Here is a 16,677-nt window from a genome sequence, read left to right as displayed (position 1 = left end):
AGTGTTAGAAGGCTACAAGCTGTCTGGATTGAACAGGACACCGTGGCATTATTTTTGGATGATGCATCTGAAAGCACAATATTGAGAAGTACTGCACAGAAGCCAACAGAGAGAACAATACCAGAATTCCTCCTGTTTTTGTAACTTCCACTCAAAGAACAGGGCTGAATAAGAAAAGCTTCCTCTTCCCCTCCCATAAACTGCCTGCACAAAAAATGTATCTTCACCACGTAGAACAGAAAAGCAACAACAGTCACCAACAACAGCACAGTCAAACAGTCACTAAGAAAAGCACCTGAGCCACCAAAAAAAGGCCATCTCCATTCTGTAAAGCATAGTTTTTCAAAGACTATCATCATGAAGGCATTTTTTTCCATGAAATTGATTTGTAATGTGTCTCAACCTCCCTCAGAGCCATTTGGTTGATAGAGATGACATTTAGAAGAATTAACATAAATTATATGCGAAGGGATAATTATGACAGTCTGCTGTTACAATCTATCAGATGGCAGCTGAATCTTTCACAGCTTCTCTTCTCTTGTGTGGAAGCCCTACTTTTCGTCTGGCTTTGCACCCCTAATGGCCAACCTCTTCCCTTCTCAGATTTGTCACAAAATAACTGCCAAGTGAGCATCGGTGTGATAGCCCCACGAATTTAGTAGACCACCTTAAAACCAGTTACATGCACGGATTTGTATAATGAAACTAGATGATTATTAATCACAGTTTTAATTGCCTCAGTGTTTTGCTGCTGAAAGTAGGGAAAGTATCGGGGAGGGGGAAAGAGGAATGCAGTTTTACTTTTTAATTATAGAGTCAAAAGAAGGACTCCAAAGCAATAATTTTTTTCCCTCAAACCAATTAAAGCTAAATCCAGCAGAACCAAGAGGAAAACACTTGCATTTTTAGGAAACCAGAAAACATCCATTATTTAGGAAATAAGAATCCCCATGACATGAAAACCTAAGTCTAGATTCAGTAGCCTTGAGATATACTTCTTCTGGCAAGGTGCTTAAAGGACAAACACTGATTCAGGGTCTGGCACACCCTTCTAATAACTCACTAATGAGAAACTACTTTCCTTTTTACACACTCTGTAAAGCCTCCCCCCATCCTCTACATCTCTTTCTGAGCTCAGAATGCAGTTAGAAAACAGTATACAAAAATGAGGAGTTTGATGAGCTACCAAAAAATCCCAGAGATGGGTCAGCACGCTGTTCCCCTTCACAAACAGCAGCAGTAAAACCACTTCTTTATTCTGCTGGGAGCTCGATCATCCCTTACAACTACAGTCCTTTCCATCTGGCTACCCTCCGGAAGGACAAGATCTTTTAGCTTAAGGCATCCTATAATGAGGAATGTGTAATTAGCTGATCTACACAGTATCACAAAAGGTCAGAATCAGAATGGATGAAAATTTCTCTCTCTGTATTTGCAGATGGTCTAAACTCATTTTAATTGCATTTCTGAACACAGCAGTTGATCTGACAAAGAATCCAGGTATGCATGCAGGTAAAATAGAAATAGGCAAATTCCTAACGGCTGCCTGGTGCTGTGCATTACAGGGTGTCGTAGTTTTAGCTGGGATGGAACTGTTTTCTTCAGAGTGACTGGTGTGATGCTATGTTTTGGTTCTAAGAGAACACAACAGTGTTGATAGTTGCTGCTAAGCAGCACTGTGCAGAGCCAAGGCCATTCACAGCAAAGGGCCCAAGGAGCTGGGAGGGAACAGAATTAGGACAGCTGACTCAATCTGGCCACAGGGATGTTCTGTGCCATGTGACATCATGCAGGAGTTCTGAAGGGGTGGGATTTCATCTCACTCTTCTGCTGCTGGGAGGCTAGCTGGGCATTGGTCAGGGGTAGTGAGCAACTGCCTGTGCATCACTTGTTATGTACATTCATATATAGATGCAGTCATAGCTATTATCTTTTTTTTCCCTTTTCTTTATCTTGGCAATAGTTTTATCACAACACATGAATTCTACTTCCCATCCCGCTGGGAAAGCACGGGGAGAGTGAGCAAACAACCGTGTGGTTTAACCGGGCAGGCAGCTAATGACCACAACATGGGGGTGGAGGGAAGCAAGTGTGGGAAATGCAAGGAAGCATGGCAATTCAGAAAGGCTGATTTTTCTTTGTGGATTTGTTTTTTTACTCTCCTCCTCGTTACAATTTCCTAAGTTGTTGAACAGAAGCAAAAGTGAAAAATCATGAGCTCAGGAATAATCTACGCGTAAATCATATGGTCATTCATCTCAGCAAATGCTACATCAAGCCTGAGCGCCATCAGCGCTTCATGAAGATACAAACCTTCCTAGCCAGAAGAGTTTGACTGCAGGTGCTGCCACCTTGGTAGCTGTAGTGCACTTTCAGTTTACAATAGACATCAGTTCACCTGTACCCTCTGAGGCAGATAAGATTCCTATGTAATCAGCAGATGATACAACGAAGCAGAATTCTTCAAATTTACCTTATTCAAAAAGCTCATCTTCTAAATGTAATACCCTATCACTAAAATTTAAATAATAATTTTCCCTTTTTTTTTTTTTTTTTTTTTACAGCATTCTGTCAAAGTCCTTATTCACATTACAGAGATACACTGAATAACAGGACAAAAGAGCTAATTATGCCATTATAGAATGCTCTTGGAGAATTGAATTTAAGAGCCCTTTAGTGCTGTTGAATACTTTCAGCTCCATTTGACTTTCATTAAGTTAACCTGCTCTTACAGCACTGAGTAAAAATAAAAAAAAGACTGTTCAGTGCAGTTATCAGCACCAGAATCAGCACAAGAACAAATGCCAGAGGTACAGAGGAGAAGCCAAGCAAAAGCAGCCTAGGAGTAAGCAAGCACCTACCTGGTCACTAGCGTTCAAGTCTGTTCACCACATCCCGGACTGTGGCTATGAGGTTCTCGTTCTCCTGTGGGTTCGCCATAATGATGCCGTGCAGCCTATTCATGTAGGAGTCAATAGTTTCCATCGTGGGTGTTTCCCCACTACCTATTGTTAACATAGCAAAACGAGCCACTGAACACTTGCATGACTGAAGCACTTCCAAAAATTAGAACTCTTAAGGGCAACGTGTCAACTGCTAGAGGGCTGCTTATGCCGCGCACCTCTTCCAGTGACAGATCCAATGAAGTAGTATGTATGTCCTAACTCCAAAGCGAGCAGTTCCAAGGATACCAGGACTAACAAAGCTGGGCTTTCCTTGGTTTGTGTCTCAGAGCTAATTACAACACTCCTTCAGTTGGGCATCTAAGCAATTCCCTGGTATCTGACACGACAGGTACAGCCCCTCTTTTAAATCAAGTAATTTGTAGGTCCTATCTTTTCTATCTAGTAACTTTTTCCACAGACAAGTGAAGGAGAGCAAAGACTGAATGCCTGACTTTGTTAGGAATAAAAGAATAAGAGCAGTAAGAAAAAAAATAGACTGAAATTAAGCACTGCTGATAAGCCTTCCGCTGCATGCATTTGATGATTCCAGAACCTTATAAAAGAAAAACTCTGGAATAGCCAATACCACAGAATTACAACAGTTGGCCACTTGCTGTAAATTCTGTAAATACGTAAACATTAGAAATTTAATTTTAACTTGAGCAGAGAGTCCTAAGAAAAACTAAGTGTTACCTGGCAGCGGGACTCCGGCAAAGCTGGTTGTGAGCGCTTGCCGTAAGGTCTCCAAATGCTGCTGCAGCACCGTGTTGCGGCTACGCTCTTGGATTACATCCACCTCCAGCTTCTCCACTGCTGTACGCATGCTCTCAACGTGTTTCTGCAGAGCAGCATTCCTCTCCTCGAACTCCATGTTGGATTTACGCAGCTGTCGCAGCTCGGCTTCACGTGCTGTCGATATCAAACCATTGTCAAGAAAACAGCTGTGACTGGCAGGCAAAAGTAGGATGCTCTGAAGTGTCCAACTGATGATTAAAGACTGCACGGTTTTAGGTTGCAGACAGAAAAAGCAAAATACCAAGGAGTGCAAAGAAGTGCCAAAATAACACCCAAGTATTAAAGTAGCACCGATTTTATCTGTCGCCAAAAATTAAAGACATGCAAAGCACAGGAGCACAAGTGAACAGTGCAACTGATCAGAAAGGAAGACTGCAAGAATGACTTCAAATGCATTCAGTGTGATGTATCTTAGCAGCAGCACTAAGGCCTACAGACAAGATAACAGTTACAAGAACACAATTCTATTGATCATCAGCAAGAATATCTCAATTTGAAGTCTGTTCAGTTAAGAAAAAGCCTCCAGGAACTCTGGCAGAAACATCTTCAGCTCTCACTACGTGCAAATGCCAAAACCAAATACGGTAGCAGAAAATGAGCCAGTGGAGTCTTCCATGTGTCAAGGAAAACAAAATACTGCTAACCAGCCTGAATTATCATCATGCCATGTCTTGGGTGTTTCCTTATGCTACAGAACAGCAGCTCCAGCTTGAAACAGTTGGAATAACGACAAACAGAATGCAAACATCAGCACCATTCTCCAGAAAGGGCAGTTTCAAAAGACAAAGCCAATAACAACTTCTGTTGCAGCCACTGTGTTTATACAGAGGTAAAGTAATATCAGAAACATTAACCACCTACACCCAAGTCATCATTTAGCTGAGGTAGGACAACACACAGCAAGAACTCTGGAAAATGCAAAGAGGCATCTTGCAGAAGCTTAACTTACCTTTACTGTGATTCAGAAATTCTTCTGTGAATATTGGGATATCAAAAACAGATCTCTCTTTTGTGTCTGCTTCTTTCTACATAGAAGAGAGTAATACTGCTCATGTTCAGGAACTAAGGAAACAGTTTTAATCAAGAAAACAGAAAGGGAAAGGAGACCAAAACCAAAGGCAGAGAAACAATTAGGGAAATTACGTCCACTAAGTAACATTGACAGCTTTGAGACTTGGAGAAAACACTTGTGAGATATCCATTTGAGATTATTTATCTCTATTATTGCTACCCATATGCAAAGATGTGCTGCCTCGCTCAGCACTGGCTCCTGGAGGATAGAAAGAAGAAGAGAGGGCACTGTGAAAAAGACCAGGTATTCTGCCTGCAGTGCTGCAGGATAAGATAAAGCTTCCTTAATAAATAAGTAAATAAATAAATAGATAAAACTCCCCTAGCTTCTGAAAGGCAACAGTAATTTCTACTGAACAAAAGAGCAAGAATGAAAGTCATCAGTGCTTTTCCATTACAGAATATATTACCCAACATGAAGATCCTCTTGAGAGCTCAGAAACACTTAAGCCTCTCTGAGGTTCACTTAAGATTAAAATCAAAGTTCTGATTACCTCATACTAAAACACACAACCTGCTTAGGCTGCATATCATTTTGCCACCCCTCAAATTAAGAAGAGAATCAAAACTGTTTCAATCTTTTGTCTTAAATAAGAATATCAACTAGTAATGCTTTTCTCACCTCATTATTAAAACTGAGGTTGATCTTCAACAAAGCAAAGATTAGAGAGAAATGGTGAAGTATGGTAAAGAGAAAGATGAGATTTGACAGGGTTTAAATCCATCCTCTCTTATACAGTCAGGTGCTAAGGTACAGATATCATAGATATACTACCTAATAAATGTTCTCATCAGAGTAATGTCAGATAGCCATCTGCCTATCTTCAAAGTCTGTAGATTCTAGCTGATCTAATGGACATGAATTGAGAAGAAATCTTCGAGATCTTGCTAGTAAGACGCTCTAACTGACAGCATGAAGTTAGATCTACACAACCCAAGGCAAACAGCCCGAGAAAAGCAGCAATAGCACAACAATGGAGAACAGTAACAATGGTTCTGTCCCTGCTGATGTGAATTCATAGTTGTTTTATATAGTGCTGTATGTCATGTTTATGAATCTAGGATTCGAAGGAAGATAGATGTTCTATCCCAAACCAACAGGTGAGCATTCTGAGAAGGTTTCTTTGTGCTTTTCGTGGTTCCATCTGCATTTTAGAAGTTGATTCTTCCTTCCTAAGCCTCATCCTCTTGTTGCTCTTATTGTAGTTAATATTACTTATTTGAATTGTTCACTGCAACTCTTTTTAGAGGCCACCTCCATATATAATATTTACAATGAGCTCAACAGATTTCCAGAAAATAAATCAAGATCATCTGAGTGGAGCAAGGAGAAAAAGAAAGGTTTCCACGACTTTCAGGTTGCTATGCAGTCTCAAGATACAATTTCATCAAATCCTAGCTACTAATCACAAAGATAATAGTTAATGCTGATAAAGTAGCAAGACATGAAGCTATAGTCTTGCTTCCAGTAATGATTTGAGTGAACATATACTTCTAAAAGCAGTCTAAATTTTTTTTGACTCATTCTTTGCACATGGAAGGTTGTACTATTTAACGACCTGCATAAAAAATGCAAAAAAAGGCAGATCAGAAAAGCTGGGGATTGTGCACTTGTAGATATTAACGCAAGCACTGCCTTTAAGAGTTAATGAAAACCACCACAAACATGCTAGCAAAGCATTTTCCTGGAAATGAAACTTATTTTCCTTAAAGTAGATGAGACCAGTAGTTGCCTCTCAGCGGTGCACATCCTTGTCACTATTGTAATGAATGTAGTAAGAAACAACTTGATTGCTTTCCCAAGGCAAAAAAAAAAACAAACCCTCAAAGGAAAACAGATCTTTTAGTACAGCCTTCTGCTTAGAAATGAAATGAAGAGGCTGTGCATAACCAGGATTTTTCATTGTTTTTGTTTGCATTTACTGAAAAGGAGGAGAGAAGTTCTGTTGCCCTAGAAAAACAACTGGAGAGAGAAAGCTCAAACACTGCATGAGAAGAGAGACAAGAGTCAGCCAACACCCAGGAGGTTTGCGACAGTTCTCACCATCTACAGGCACCTCATCTCCAGACGTTCATTACTCTCTTCCAGTATTTACGTATGCAAAGAGTGTGTGGGAGGGGGTGGGGGGCAGGAGTTTTGTGAGAGTTCTCCCAGTGATTTGGCTAAGTCATTTTCCTCTCAAGGAAGCCACAGCATTCATGTTTGTGCAGAAAAATCAGTACCTCAAAACAACAGCCTACAGGGGTAACGCTGGAAGGTCTATCAAGGTCACAAGCTTTGTGTCTATTTTACCCCAGTTTCCAATTTAAGAAAATATGGGGGAAGTTACAGCTTTTTCTGCTTTGAAAAATTCCATAGAAACAATTCTGCACATTCAGCCTGTAACACAGCAGAAACTAAAGTACAGAACGAAGAGGTTTACCTCATGATCGTGGACTGGCTGCCTTGCTCCATCTGAAAAAGAAAAAAGTAATCCTTCAGAATACCTAAGATTTGAGAAAATTACCAAAAATTATAGCAGTTGCACAACAGGTAGAGAGGAAACTCGTGCAACTTTCCTAACAAGTCATACAGAACCTGTGTCTAATTGTGGATGCTTTTAATGCACATCCTCCCATAAAATCTAGACACAGTTAATTCTACATGAATCTAATCACTTCAGACACAGCAGAGACCAATGCCATAGAAAGAACACTTTGTCACTGACAAGCTTTAAGCAAATGTCTGGCTACATGTCTAACTGGGAATCTTCTATTCTGGCTAGGAGTACATTTTTGTCTTGATCCATACCTTGCCGGTGTGATTTGCCTTTTTGTCTGTCCTGTGCTTTCCTGCTAAAGACTTTGTAGGCCTCAGTCTTCTGATACTGCTCCAGTTCTCGCATGTAACGCTCCTTGTCTCTGTCTGCTTCATCGAGGTATCGCTGAAACAGAAAAGTCCAAGAGGTTCAGGGAGTTCCCTCTCCTTCTGGAGGAAGGGAAGAAAAACAACTTGTCAGAGGAAGTGCTGATCCTTCTCACCGACTCGAACAGGGAAGGAGTGCAGAAACAAGAATGTGGAAGATGCAAAGGGTTAAAGTTCCTGGATGAAATTACCGTCCTCTGCCATCCCCTTTTCTGTGTTGTGCTGTTGAGATGACCTGCTGCTAGGCCACTCAGTTCAACAGAATTACACACCTACACGTTATAAAATACAAGCTTAAGAACTGCCTGACAGTGGTCAGGATTAAATGCAATCAATTAGAATGCATTCTTAACAGATCATGATTTAAGGTTCAGAAGCGTATCACTGAGGTTCCAATACACCTGTTTTCATGCTCTCAATAGACAAAAGCAGCACCATTCTACAACCTCACACCTCACCCCTCATCTGAGAAGTGAATAAAGCAACGTGGTTATCAGCAAAGCACAAGCCTGCACGGATTTATCAATTTAAGCCACCTGTATTTAGGCTAAGAAAATTAATTCTTTTGTGGCCTGCAGATGTTTCACATATCTGTGTAACGGAAGGAGCTTAACTAGAGAATTGTTTAGGGGAAGAAGTGAGCAGAATACCATTTAAGGAGTAGTCACAATTCTTAGTGAGATCTTTTCAAGAAATAGCTGCTTCCGAATCCTCCCCTCTTCAGGAGCTTAAAATTCAACGGAAGCACTGAATCAGAATCAAACTCAGTCACGTGCTATGACCTGCATTTTCATGAAATCATCGTGGCAATTTACCTAACCATTATATATTCCATGCATTTGGAATATTGACCCTGCTGAGGCAACAGTTCGTGTCCTAGATTAGAGTGCTGATGCTGGGCTGCATTGCTTTTGGCCATTGAATTCTTCCATATGAAATTAATCCCTTTTTTCCATCTCCAGCACTGTGACTGCTGAAAGAGCACAGTAACTGAGTTAAATTTCTCCTCTTGCATTTCAGAACAGCACGTTCTGCTATACTGTCTGCTAGATGGACATCACAGTTTTCTAGTACAGGTTCGTACACTTCATAACATATTTCACCATGTAGGACAACAAAAATAAGGTTGCTCAGTTTCAACAAGAGTTCAGGGTTTCTGAAGCAGCAGCCTTTAATTAATCTTTGCTGTCTTAATTAAAAAAAAAAAAAAAAAGGAAAAAAAAAAGACTGGAAAAATGGAAGGAAAGGAAGTGCTCAGCAGCCCTTCCTTAACCCATCGTTAGTGATTTAAAAAGCAGCACATAGAGCTGGCCTCCACCTCATTTTTCCCAGGTTAAAAAACAGTCTCTGATGCTGGCAGAGTGCCATAAAGGCGAGCAGCAGAAGGGCACAATGTCTATGATCTTCCCCTCCCTTCCCCCAGCAGTCAGCAACAAAGATGTCACACAGGCCTGTTACCAAATCAAATGGTTTGCCTTGGCACACACTTTCCATTATAGCTAAAGCAATGTCTACACATCAACGTACAACATCTCTGTATGATTTCTACTGTTCAAGCTTAGTAAAAAGAGACAAGTGCTGTTGTTTTTGCACTATGCTATTTCATCCGGTCATCACAAATTCTATAAGTTTTATTTTCTCCTAACAGTATTCTTGAAAGCTTAAACATATTAATTCATAGCTCATTCCCAGTATAACTCGATGCTGCTGTAATCTCCAAATGGAAACCGTGTGTAGATGGTAAAACATCCATTAGCATAAACAGGGCCCACTCCAGAATGAAGTACAGCCCCAGCACTGACTTGGTCTTCATTCACATATGTGACAGTGCAGAAGACCACTGACTGAAGGGTGAAAAACACACTTTTTCTAAGGTAATACATACAGAAACTGGAGTATGTAGCTTCTAACATCCCATCTGTCATACTGACTTCATTTTTTTTCCAAGGCAAACAGCACTAAAATACTGTGCAAAACTTTACTCACTTGAACTATCTTCTTTACTAAGCTATCCTGTCAGGTCTGTTGGTCTTAATCCAAGACACCAGGTGTTTATATAAAAGGGCTGTTCCAAAAGTAACACCTGCTTTATTATGTTGGCCCACGACATCAGAGGCAGATGTGTTGGTATCATAGCAGAGGCTGAACATCTCTACCAATATTCTGTTCCATTTTGTTACAGTGCAATGGATGGCAGCAGAGCAGAAGTCTGAGAAAATGGCCTCTGACATGAAAGTGCAGATGAAGCAAAGGTATGGAATTGAATTCCTCCACGTGGAAGAAGTGCCACCAACTGACAATTCATCAGTGCTTGTTGAACATAATGAAGACCAAACAGTGCAGAGGAGAGTGATGCAGCAGGTGGTGTGTTTTGTTTCACTAGCAACACTGTTACAGCAGCTTTGAAACAGTGCATCACCTCCACTGGTGCAGAGTTGTTCAAGTGCAGCATGCAGGCTCTTGTTCATCTCTGCTGAAAACACACAGCCAGTGGTTGTGACAATGTTGAAAAAGACTTTTGTAGCTGAGAATTTGCTCCATCAAAAAGTGTCATTGTGCTCTTTGTATCTGTTGTAGTTACCAAAGAGATATCCAGGAGGCTTTACTTTCAGAGCAACTCACATACATTGGTAAGTGTTAAAAAAATAAATCCTTCCAGCAGTTCTGAAATCCTGTCAAATTCTCCTCAGTCACAGGGAAAAAATATCATCCCCATCTTTCCAACAGCTTTGGAAGCTGGCAGGCCCCAGGTGTATCCGAGTTAGGTACAACACAAGTTTATTTAGATGAACTGCATCAGCAATCTCAGTAGAGCACTTGCCACTGCTCTGAATATATTCTCGCATTATCTAGAAGAGTGAGTTCTCCTCAAGCCACACTGGGATGACATACTATGGCCTTAGCAGGGTTTGTTATGTAAACTCTGTAGGACCTGCAGCCCTTATTGTGAAGAACATTCCTAAACTCAAGCTTAATCAAAAGGCAGTGTCAACCTCCTCACTAAACAACAACATTTTCATGTAGCAACAATCACATTCCAACAAGGGAAAGGCAGTGGAGCGGTACCCGTTTCTCCTCAGGAGGCAGCTTGCTCCACTCGTTGCCCAGCATCCTGGTGATCTCAGGGAAAGGGACTTCGGGCCTCTTTGCTCGGAGCTGCTCCCTGCGCTCGTTCATGAAGCGCACGTACCCTGTGAGGGGGGACTTGGGGGCATTGCTGTCCCTAAGAGGTTTCTTTCTCTTTCTCCCTTTGGCCCAGCCTCCTCGTTTAGTTCTTTGCTGCTGCAAAACGGAAATGAAAGGAAATTCAGGTTGCAAGAAAAAAGAATTACCATCAAAGAAAAGAATAAATATTCATTTCTCAAGCATTTTTATCAGGAGGATATTGCTGCAATACATCCTTGCCATTGCCATGGATGTTCTTCAAGTCTTACCTTAGAGCAATTCTGACTTTCCTCTAAGCAAAGCCAGACAAGAAGTCTGACTATGAGGAGTTGTGCATCACTCCTGGTTCAGTGGGACAACACAGTAATAACTGCATCAGTTTTTACTACAAAACTAAAAGGAGCAGTAACTCATGAAACTATCACGCTCTGATGCAACTGCAAATATTTTATCTTTATTTTTTTGTTCCAGCTCTCAGTTCTTTGCCCCCGGCTGTCCCAAAGCTCTTGCCTCTGTATCATGTTAGAAGAATCTGCATTATTTGATAACTGTAAACTACGTAGCTGTTTTGCACCTTCCCAAGCTTTTGCCTTTGTGCACTGTGTGCCCAAAATGTGGATGACAGAACAGTATGTAGGTTTTTGTATTCCAGCCTGCTCTCTAGGCTTTCTTTTCCAGCAACCATCTCCAATAAAGAGACCAACAAACTCAAAGGAAGGAACACTACAATTTTCCTGTGGTGCACAGTTCAAAGGAATCACATAATTATCACTCATTCTCCTGGCTTCATATCACCATATAGTAATCTCTGGACAGCACTACTTTTTTTATACTGTGTACAAAAAACTATTTCAATCCTTCTAATCTCTCCCCAAATCAATGCTGCTGCTGTCATGTCAGTTTTAGTTCCCTTTCTGGAATTTTAGCACTTCCTTAAACAAGAGGAGCTCGCGGCTGAAGACAGACTACAAGGAGAAATATCAGTGCATCTATCAAAATACCAAAACCACTTTCACGTCAAGTGTCAGTTCCTTCATGATTTACTCATTGAGTCTCAGTGTGGGGCAGTACACACACGGCAGCCTCAAGAAGTGAGCATAATGCTTTCCAAGACATCCTTTACTCCCAGATGAGTGCAGCAGTCTCAATTTTCTGCCCCGCAACAGAGGAAATAAATGGTGGCAGTGGAACATACAGTCTTCACAAACAGCAGAGGCAGAACCAGTTCTGGGGCCCATCCTAGCAATGACAGACACTTGAGATGCCCTCTGTGCAGAACTGTCAGCTGTCATCGGCTGCGTGCCATTATGCAACAGCAGAGAAATAACCAGGGAGAACCACCAGATGAAAATGGCACGCGGCTGACAATTTGCGATCCTATCCAAGAAATAATCTCATTAGGGGAGACAGAATAATGACAGAACTCCAAGTCACCATTATTTCACCTCACCTCCTCCTCAGGTTTCTGCTCAGTGTTTTCAGCAGTGTTAGTAGACTCATTTTGCAGCTGCTGAACCTGTGACAAATCCTCCACCAAATCCGGGTTGTTCACAGACTGCGAAGCTCCGCCAGTGAACGAACCCTCAGAATGAGCTAATCTGAAAAAGCACAGAATGGCAAAAGAAAAAATAATCATTGCATTGCTAAATCACTTCCTTCCTAATCTTTTAAAACATGCAAAAACATTGCAAATATATTCTGTTCCGATGTCATCATGAAAAAGATTTCAAAAAAGTCACTTTTGAGGAACTGGCTGTTCCATCCAAACAACTGCTGCAGTTACCACAGTTACTATGAAAGCCAGCTTGATTTTTGAAGTGTTATTTTGTCTCACTTTTTCTGAAGCTTTTGATTACACAAGCTGTCAAGCAAATCAGCGTTTGAATCAAAAAGCATGAATCTACACAAAAAAACAGTAAGAAATTTGAAATAAAAAGTCTAATCTTCTCTAATATGCACCTTCCTAGATACATTTAATGTATTTCTCTACAACTACACTTAAAGGATTGTGGTTGTGTATGATTTTGGATTAAATTTCATTCAGCATAATCTCCTGTTGATGCACGTGAGCACTTAAAGCACAAACAAACCTAGGTCCCAAGAGGCTCCTGAATGGGCACTATTTCATTTTGCTGCAACAGCTGTGTCTATCAACCATTTTTAAGAAAGGGCAAGCTGTACAGAAGCCAACACAAAGAACAGGTTCTGGAGGTGAGCCTGTAAGGATAAGTACATATTTTGGGGGCAACACTGAGATGTTCTCCCTGTTCTCAGTGGGCAAATTAACGTACAATTTTGGGGCTCCTCTCAGCTTCTAATTCCTTACTTAGCCAGGCTACGTGTTACTTTGCCTTGTGCTGCTGCATTCACAAAAATTACTACAACAGTATATGCTACAGGTCTGCCTTGGCCATTTACCCAGCTCTACAGCTAATTACATACACATCAAACGTGTTCAATATTAAAAAGGGGGTTCCAGCTAATACAGAATACAGCTCTTGAAAACCAAGATATTAACAGAGTTGTTAACTGAATGCCTATGGGAAAATCTGCCTTTAAATAGCATATTTTCATTACCCACTCTTATCAGCAATCAAAGCATAATTACCAGTGAAGAAACAAGGGCTAGAGACCCGTGCCTGACTTTCAGATATCAGATTGAGTTCATATTACTAACAATTAGAGAGACAAGAAGGGAAAAATCATCCATGCTCCTGTAATGATGTCCCGTACATATCAAAAAGAAAATGGAACAATACAGTTTCTCAGAATCATTGGCATGGCTTGAAAAACATTTCAGATTTTCTGCCTGTTCTTCCTTACCAGGGAAGCTTTCTAAACCATATTCATAAGACAGATTTCAATGGGATGTAGCCACTGCAGAGAAAGTTGATGAAAACTCATTCACAACTCTAACACCTCCTAAGTACAAACCTACTTGGAACACGTGCCTCCCTTTGGGACCAGCAAGTCTGAAGTCCCAGACAAGTAAATTCAGATTTGAAGCAGATGTCTCCATATCTATTTTTACAGGGCTTTATCTGTCTACAAAGTCTGAACATTATTGCTTGGTGCCTTGCAGTCACTGCACCTGCTAGATGTGGCATTGAGGGACGTGGTTTAGTGTGGATGTGTTGATGGTTAGACAAGGTGATCTTAGAAGTCTTTTCCAACCTTAACGATCCTACAAACCTAAAAGACTATTAACTTTGACATCGTGATTTTAAAAGAAGCCATTGTTTCAATCTGTAAAAGCAGTGTTAGTCTGACAAAAATGAAAAACATCAGTTTCTCAGTGACTGACTGAGATCAGTGATGAGTTATCATTACCAGAAATCATTTCCTCAGCAAGCGCCACTACAGTCACTTGATACAGCCCACCTCCAACATGCTGTATAGTTCTCTCTAAAACCAACATCTCTGCAAATAAAAAACTTTTCAAGAGAGAAGAGATGGTTAAGAAAGCAGTCACTTACCCAGACGCAGCAGCATCACTGCCTTCCTTAGATCCATCTTCATCTACAAAAAGTGGAGGGAGGGTGGAGCCAGCCACCAAGTTCTCCATACCTCTGGGAAAAAAAACAAAACAAAAAAACAAAGACATGAAGTCAATTATCTTATTGTTTCCCTTCAGCAGCATTTCTGTTTAAATGTGACAGATTGGCTTGTACCCATAAACCCAATGGCCACTCATAGCCAGTTGGCTTCAGGACAGACCCTACAAGCAGCCGTGTTCAAAGACAGAAAAAAGATCCTAAGTGATGCTTCAGTGTTTACCATTAACTGAGCCCTGTATCAGTGCCACGCTGTCACTGGAAATCACAGTCAGCACACAGATCCCACTCTTCCAATCCACCTTCCTGTTCAATCTATACCACGTGTCAGAAACTGATCCTCCTGCACTGATCCCAAAAGAAAGCTGTATTACCGTGACTCTCTTGAACACTCAGATCAAGATGACATTTACTAATTACTTGTCCACGTACTCCCCAAATACCTATGCCTGTAGTTGAATGCTACTGCTAAGTAAGAGTACACAGAAAAAAGGGCAGCCACGTTACTTGAAGTTGCAACTCCCAAGACAGTTGCAGAAACAAGTGGTTTCAGGCACAACGTACATCCAAACCAATACAAATCGTTTCAAAAAATTGAGTCATCCCCTTTCTTACTAAGCCACAGCACAGTCTTGTAGAAACAAATCCTATACCAAAAAAGCCTTAAACACAAACTCACCCTACGACCAATTATCAGCTGCAGTTCTGCCCCAAATGACAGGGCCACTCGAGCAAACCTGCTACTTCAGTTCAGAAGTCACCTCTGGTGAGAAAGCAGTCACTCAACTTGAGCACTGCTGTCACTTCCAGCTGGTACACTTGTGCTTCAAAGCTTGCAGAGACAAAGGTGAATTACATCGTTCTGTTTTCTCCTGGATTGGTATGATTTCAGTACAGAGTGGAAAGCAAAGTGATCCAAAAGCAAAAGTCTTACTCTCCATAACAGAAGTACTACAGCTGACTAAGAGCAGAATCTGTGCTGACAAACAATGAATGCAGCAGGCCACCCAAACAGCACTCCTACCCAAAAGGACTTCAGACATGAAACACTTATTCTTCTGCTCTATTTGGTTAAAATTGGTCAAGAACTCCAAAGGCTGCTCTCAGGAGCTAATCATTAGTCCTGTCTCTGAAGGGCAAAGAACAGCTCAGCTTTGTGGAACGCTAAGGAACGCCCAGGATTAGTTCTATGATTACAGCAACATGGATATAACATTACTTTGTGAATGCTGGGGATCCAGCCAAGCCTTGGTAACTAGCCAAGATGAAGCTGGTATCAGAGCTGAGCATCTCCTTGCACGGCTGACAGTGCAAGCCCACCTCCTGCCCAACTAAGTGCCTTAACTCCTACTGAACCTCAGCTGGAGCCCTGTCATCCTCCTTCCTGCAAGAGATACGGTGCTTGCCTAAATTAATCCTAGGATCAAGACACACTTTTCAAGCTCATTTCATCCCAAGTGACGGCTTGGAAATAATAAAGATATCTCAAAATGTGGCATGATACACTATCAGAGAAGTGGGGTGTAATATTGGCCTTGAGTACCAACAGAACAGCCAACTTCAAGAAAAATCAGACTGTTTGAATTGCTGAGAAGACAATTTCCTTCACCAATAATAAATCTGGCATTCTGTTTCACGAATGTGAGCTCTGCTCTATTCATTTCATGCCTCAATGAAAACATAGGAATATCTGCTTCCTTTAGCAACAGCTCTGCACCATCATAGCTACTACAGATGTTAGCTGATAAATGAACCTCTGGTATGCCTCCAATTTGTTCGCTTAAGCAAATGCTCAGTTAATGTTTACAGCAGGAGATTATCGACAGTCTCTGTAAAATACGCATTATGCCAATCTAGCTTCTCCAGAAAGCACTCATAACCTTCCAAACAAAACTATCCCTACCATACAGGAAGAAGGAAAGTGCAAGAAAAAAGAGAGACCTCGGGTCAAAAGAGATGTGCTGGAGCTGGACACTATCCAGCAGAGGGCCAGCGAGATGAAGGTGAAGGGTCTATAGCACCTGACCTGACAGGGCATGCTACAGAAAATGGGGGCTGCACAGTGTAGCAGAGGAGGCATGGGGCAGATCTAATAGGTGCCCACAGCTGCTGGAAGTACCCGAGGTGACAAAAAGAAATGGCACAGGCAGTCAGTTGAACTCGCAGGCCAGTCTGCAAGTTCAGACTGGACATTGGGGAAAAAAGCCTCTCTACTAGCAGAGAGATGGTGGTAGAGTGTGCT

At 41.4% G+C, this 16,677-nt stretch overlaps 1 protein-coding gene across 7 annotated transcripts in view; it reads right to left on the bottom strand.

The window, feature by feature from the left end:
• Positions 1 to 16,677, bottom strand: part of HMG20A (high mobility group 20A) — a 37,751-nt gene that overhangs the window by 2,783 nt on the left and 18,291 nt on the right. For 6 of the 7 annotated variants that reach the window (XR_008203919.1, XM_052672532.1, XM_052672533.1 and 3 more), the window contains 8 exons: positions 14,358 to 14,450; positions 12,332 to 12,479; positions 10,783 to 10,998; positions 7,603 to 7,735; positions 7,235 to 7,266; positions 4,690 to 4,765; positions 3,639 to 3,854; positions 2,862 to 3,005 (listed from right to left, as the gene is read on the bottom strand). Coding sequence is in view for 6 of the 7 variants with exons in the window: in XM_052672532.1 (XP_052528492.1) it covers positions 2,869 to 3,005; positions 3,639 to 3,854; positions 4,690 to 4,765; positions 7,235 to 7,266; positions 7,603 to 7,735; positions 10,783 to 10,998; positions 12,332 to 12,479; positions 14,358 to 14,446 (1,047 nt within the window). In the remaining variant the exon portion in view is untranslated. The remainder of the gene's footprint in view (positions 1 to 2,861; positions 3,006 to 3,638; positions 3,855 to 4,689; positions 4,766 to 7,234; positions 7,267 to 7,602; positions 7,736 to 10,782; positions 10,999 to 12,331; positions 12,480 to 14,357; positions 14,451 to 16,677) is intronic. The other variant, XM_052672537.1, reaches the window with a different exon arrangement.

This window comes from Tympanuchus pallidicinctus, unplaced genomic scaffold (assembly GCF_026119805.1).
Source record: "Tympanuchus pallidicinctus isolate F22 unplaced genomic scaffold, pur_lepc_1.0 scaffold12, whole genome shotgun sequence".
NCBI classification, from domain to species: domain Eukaryota; kingdom Metazoa; phylum Chordata; class Aves; order Galliformes; family Phasianidae; genus Tympanuchus; species Tympanuchus pallidicinctus.
The sequence above is the reverse complement of the archived record's forward strand: the minus strand, read 5'-3'. Positions and strand labels throughout refer to the sequence as shown.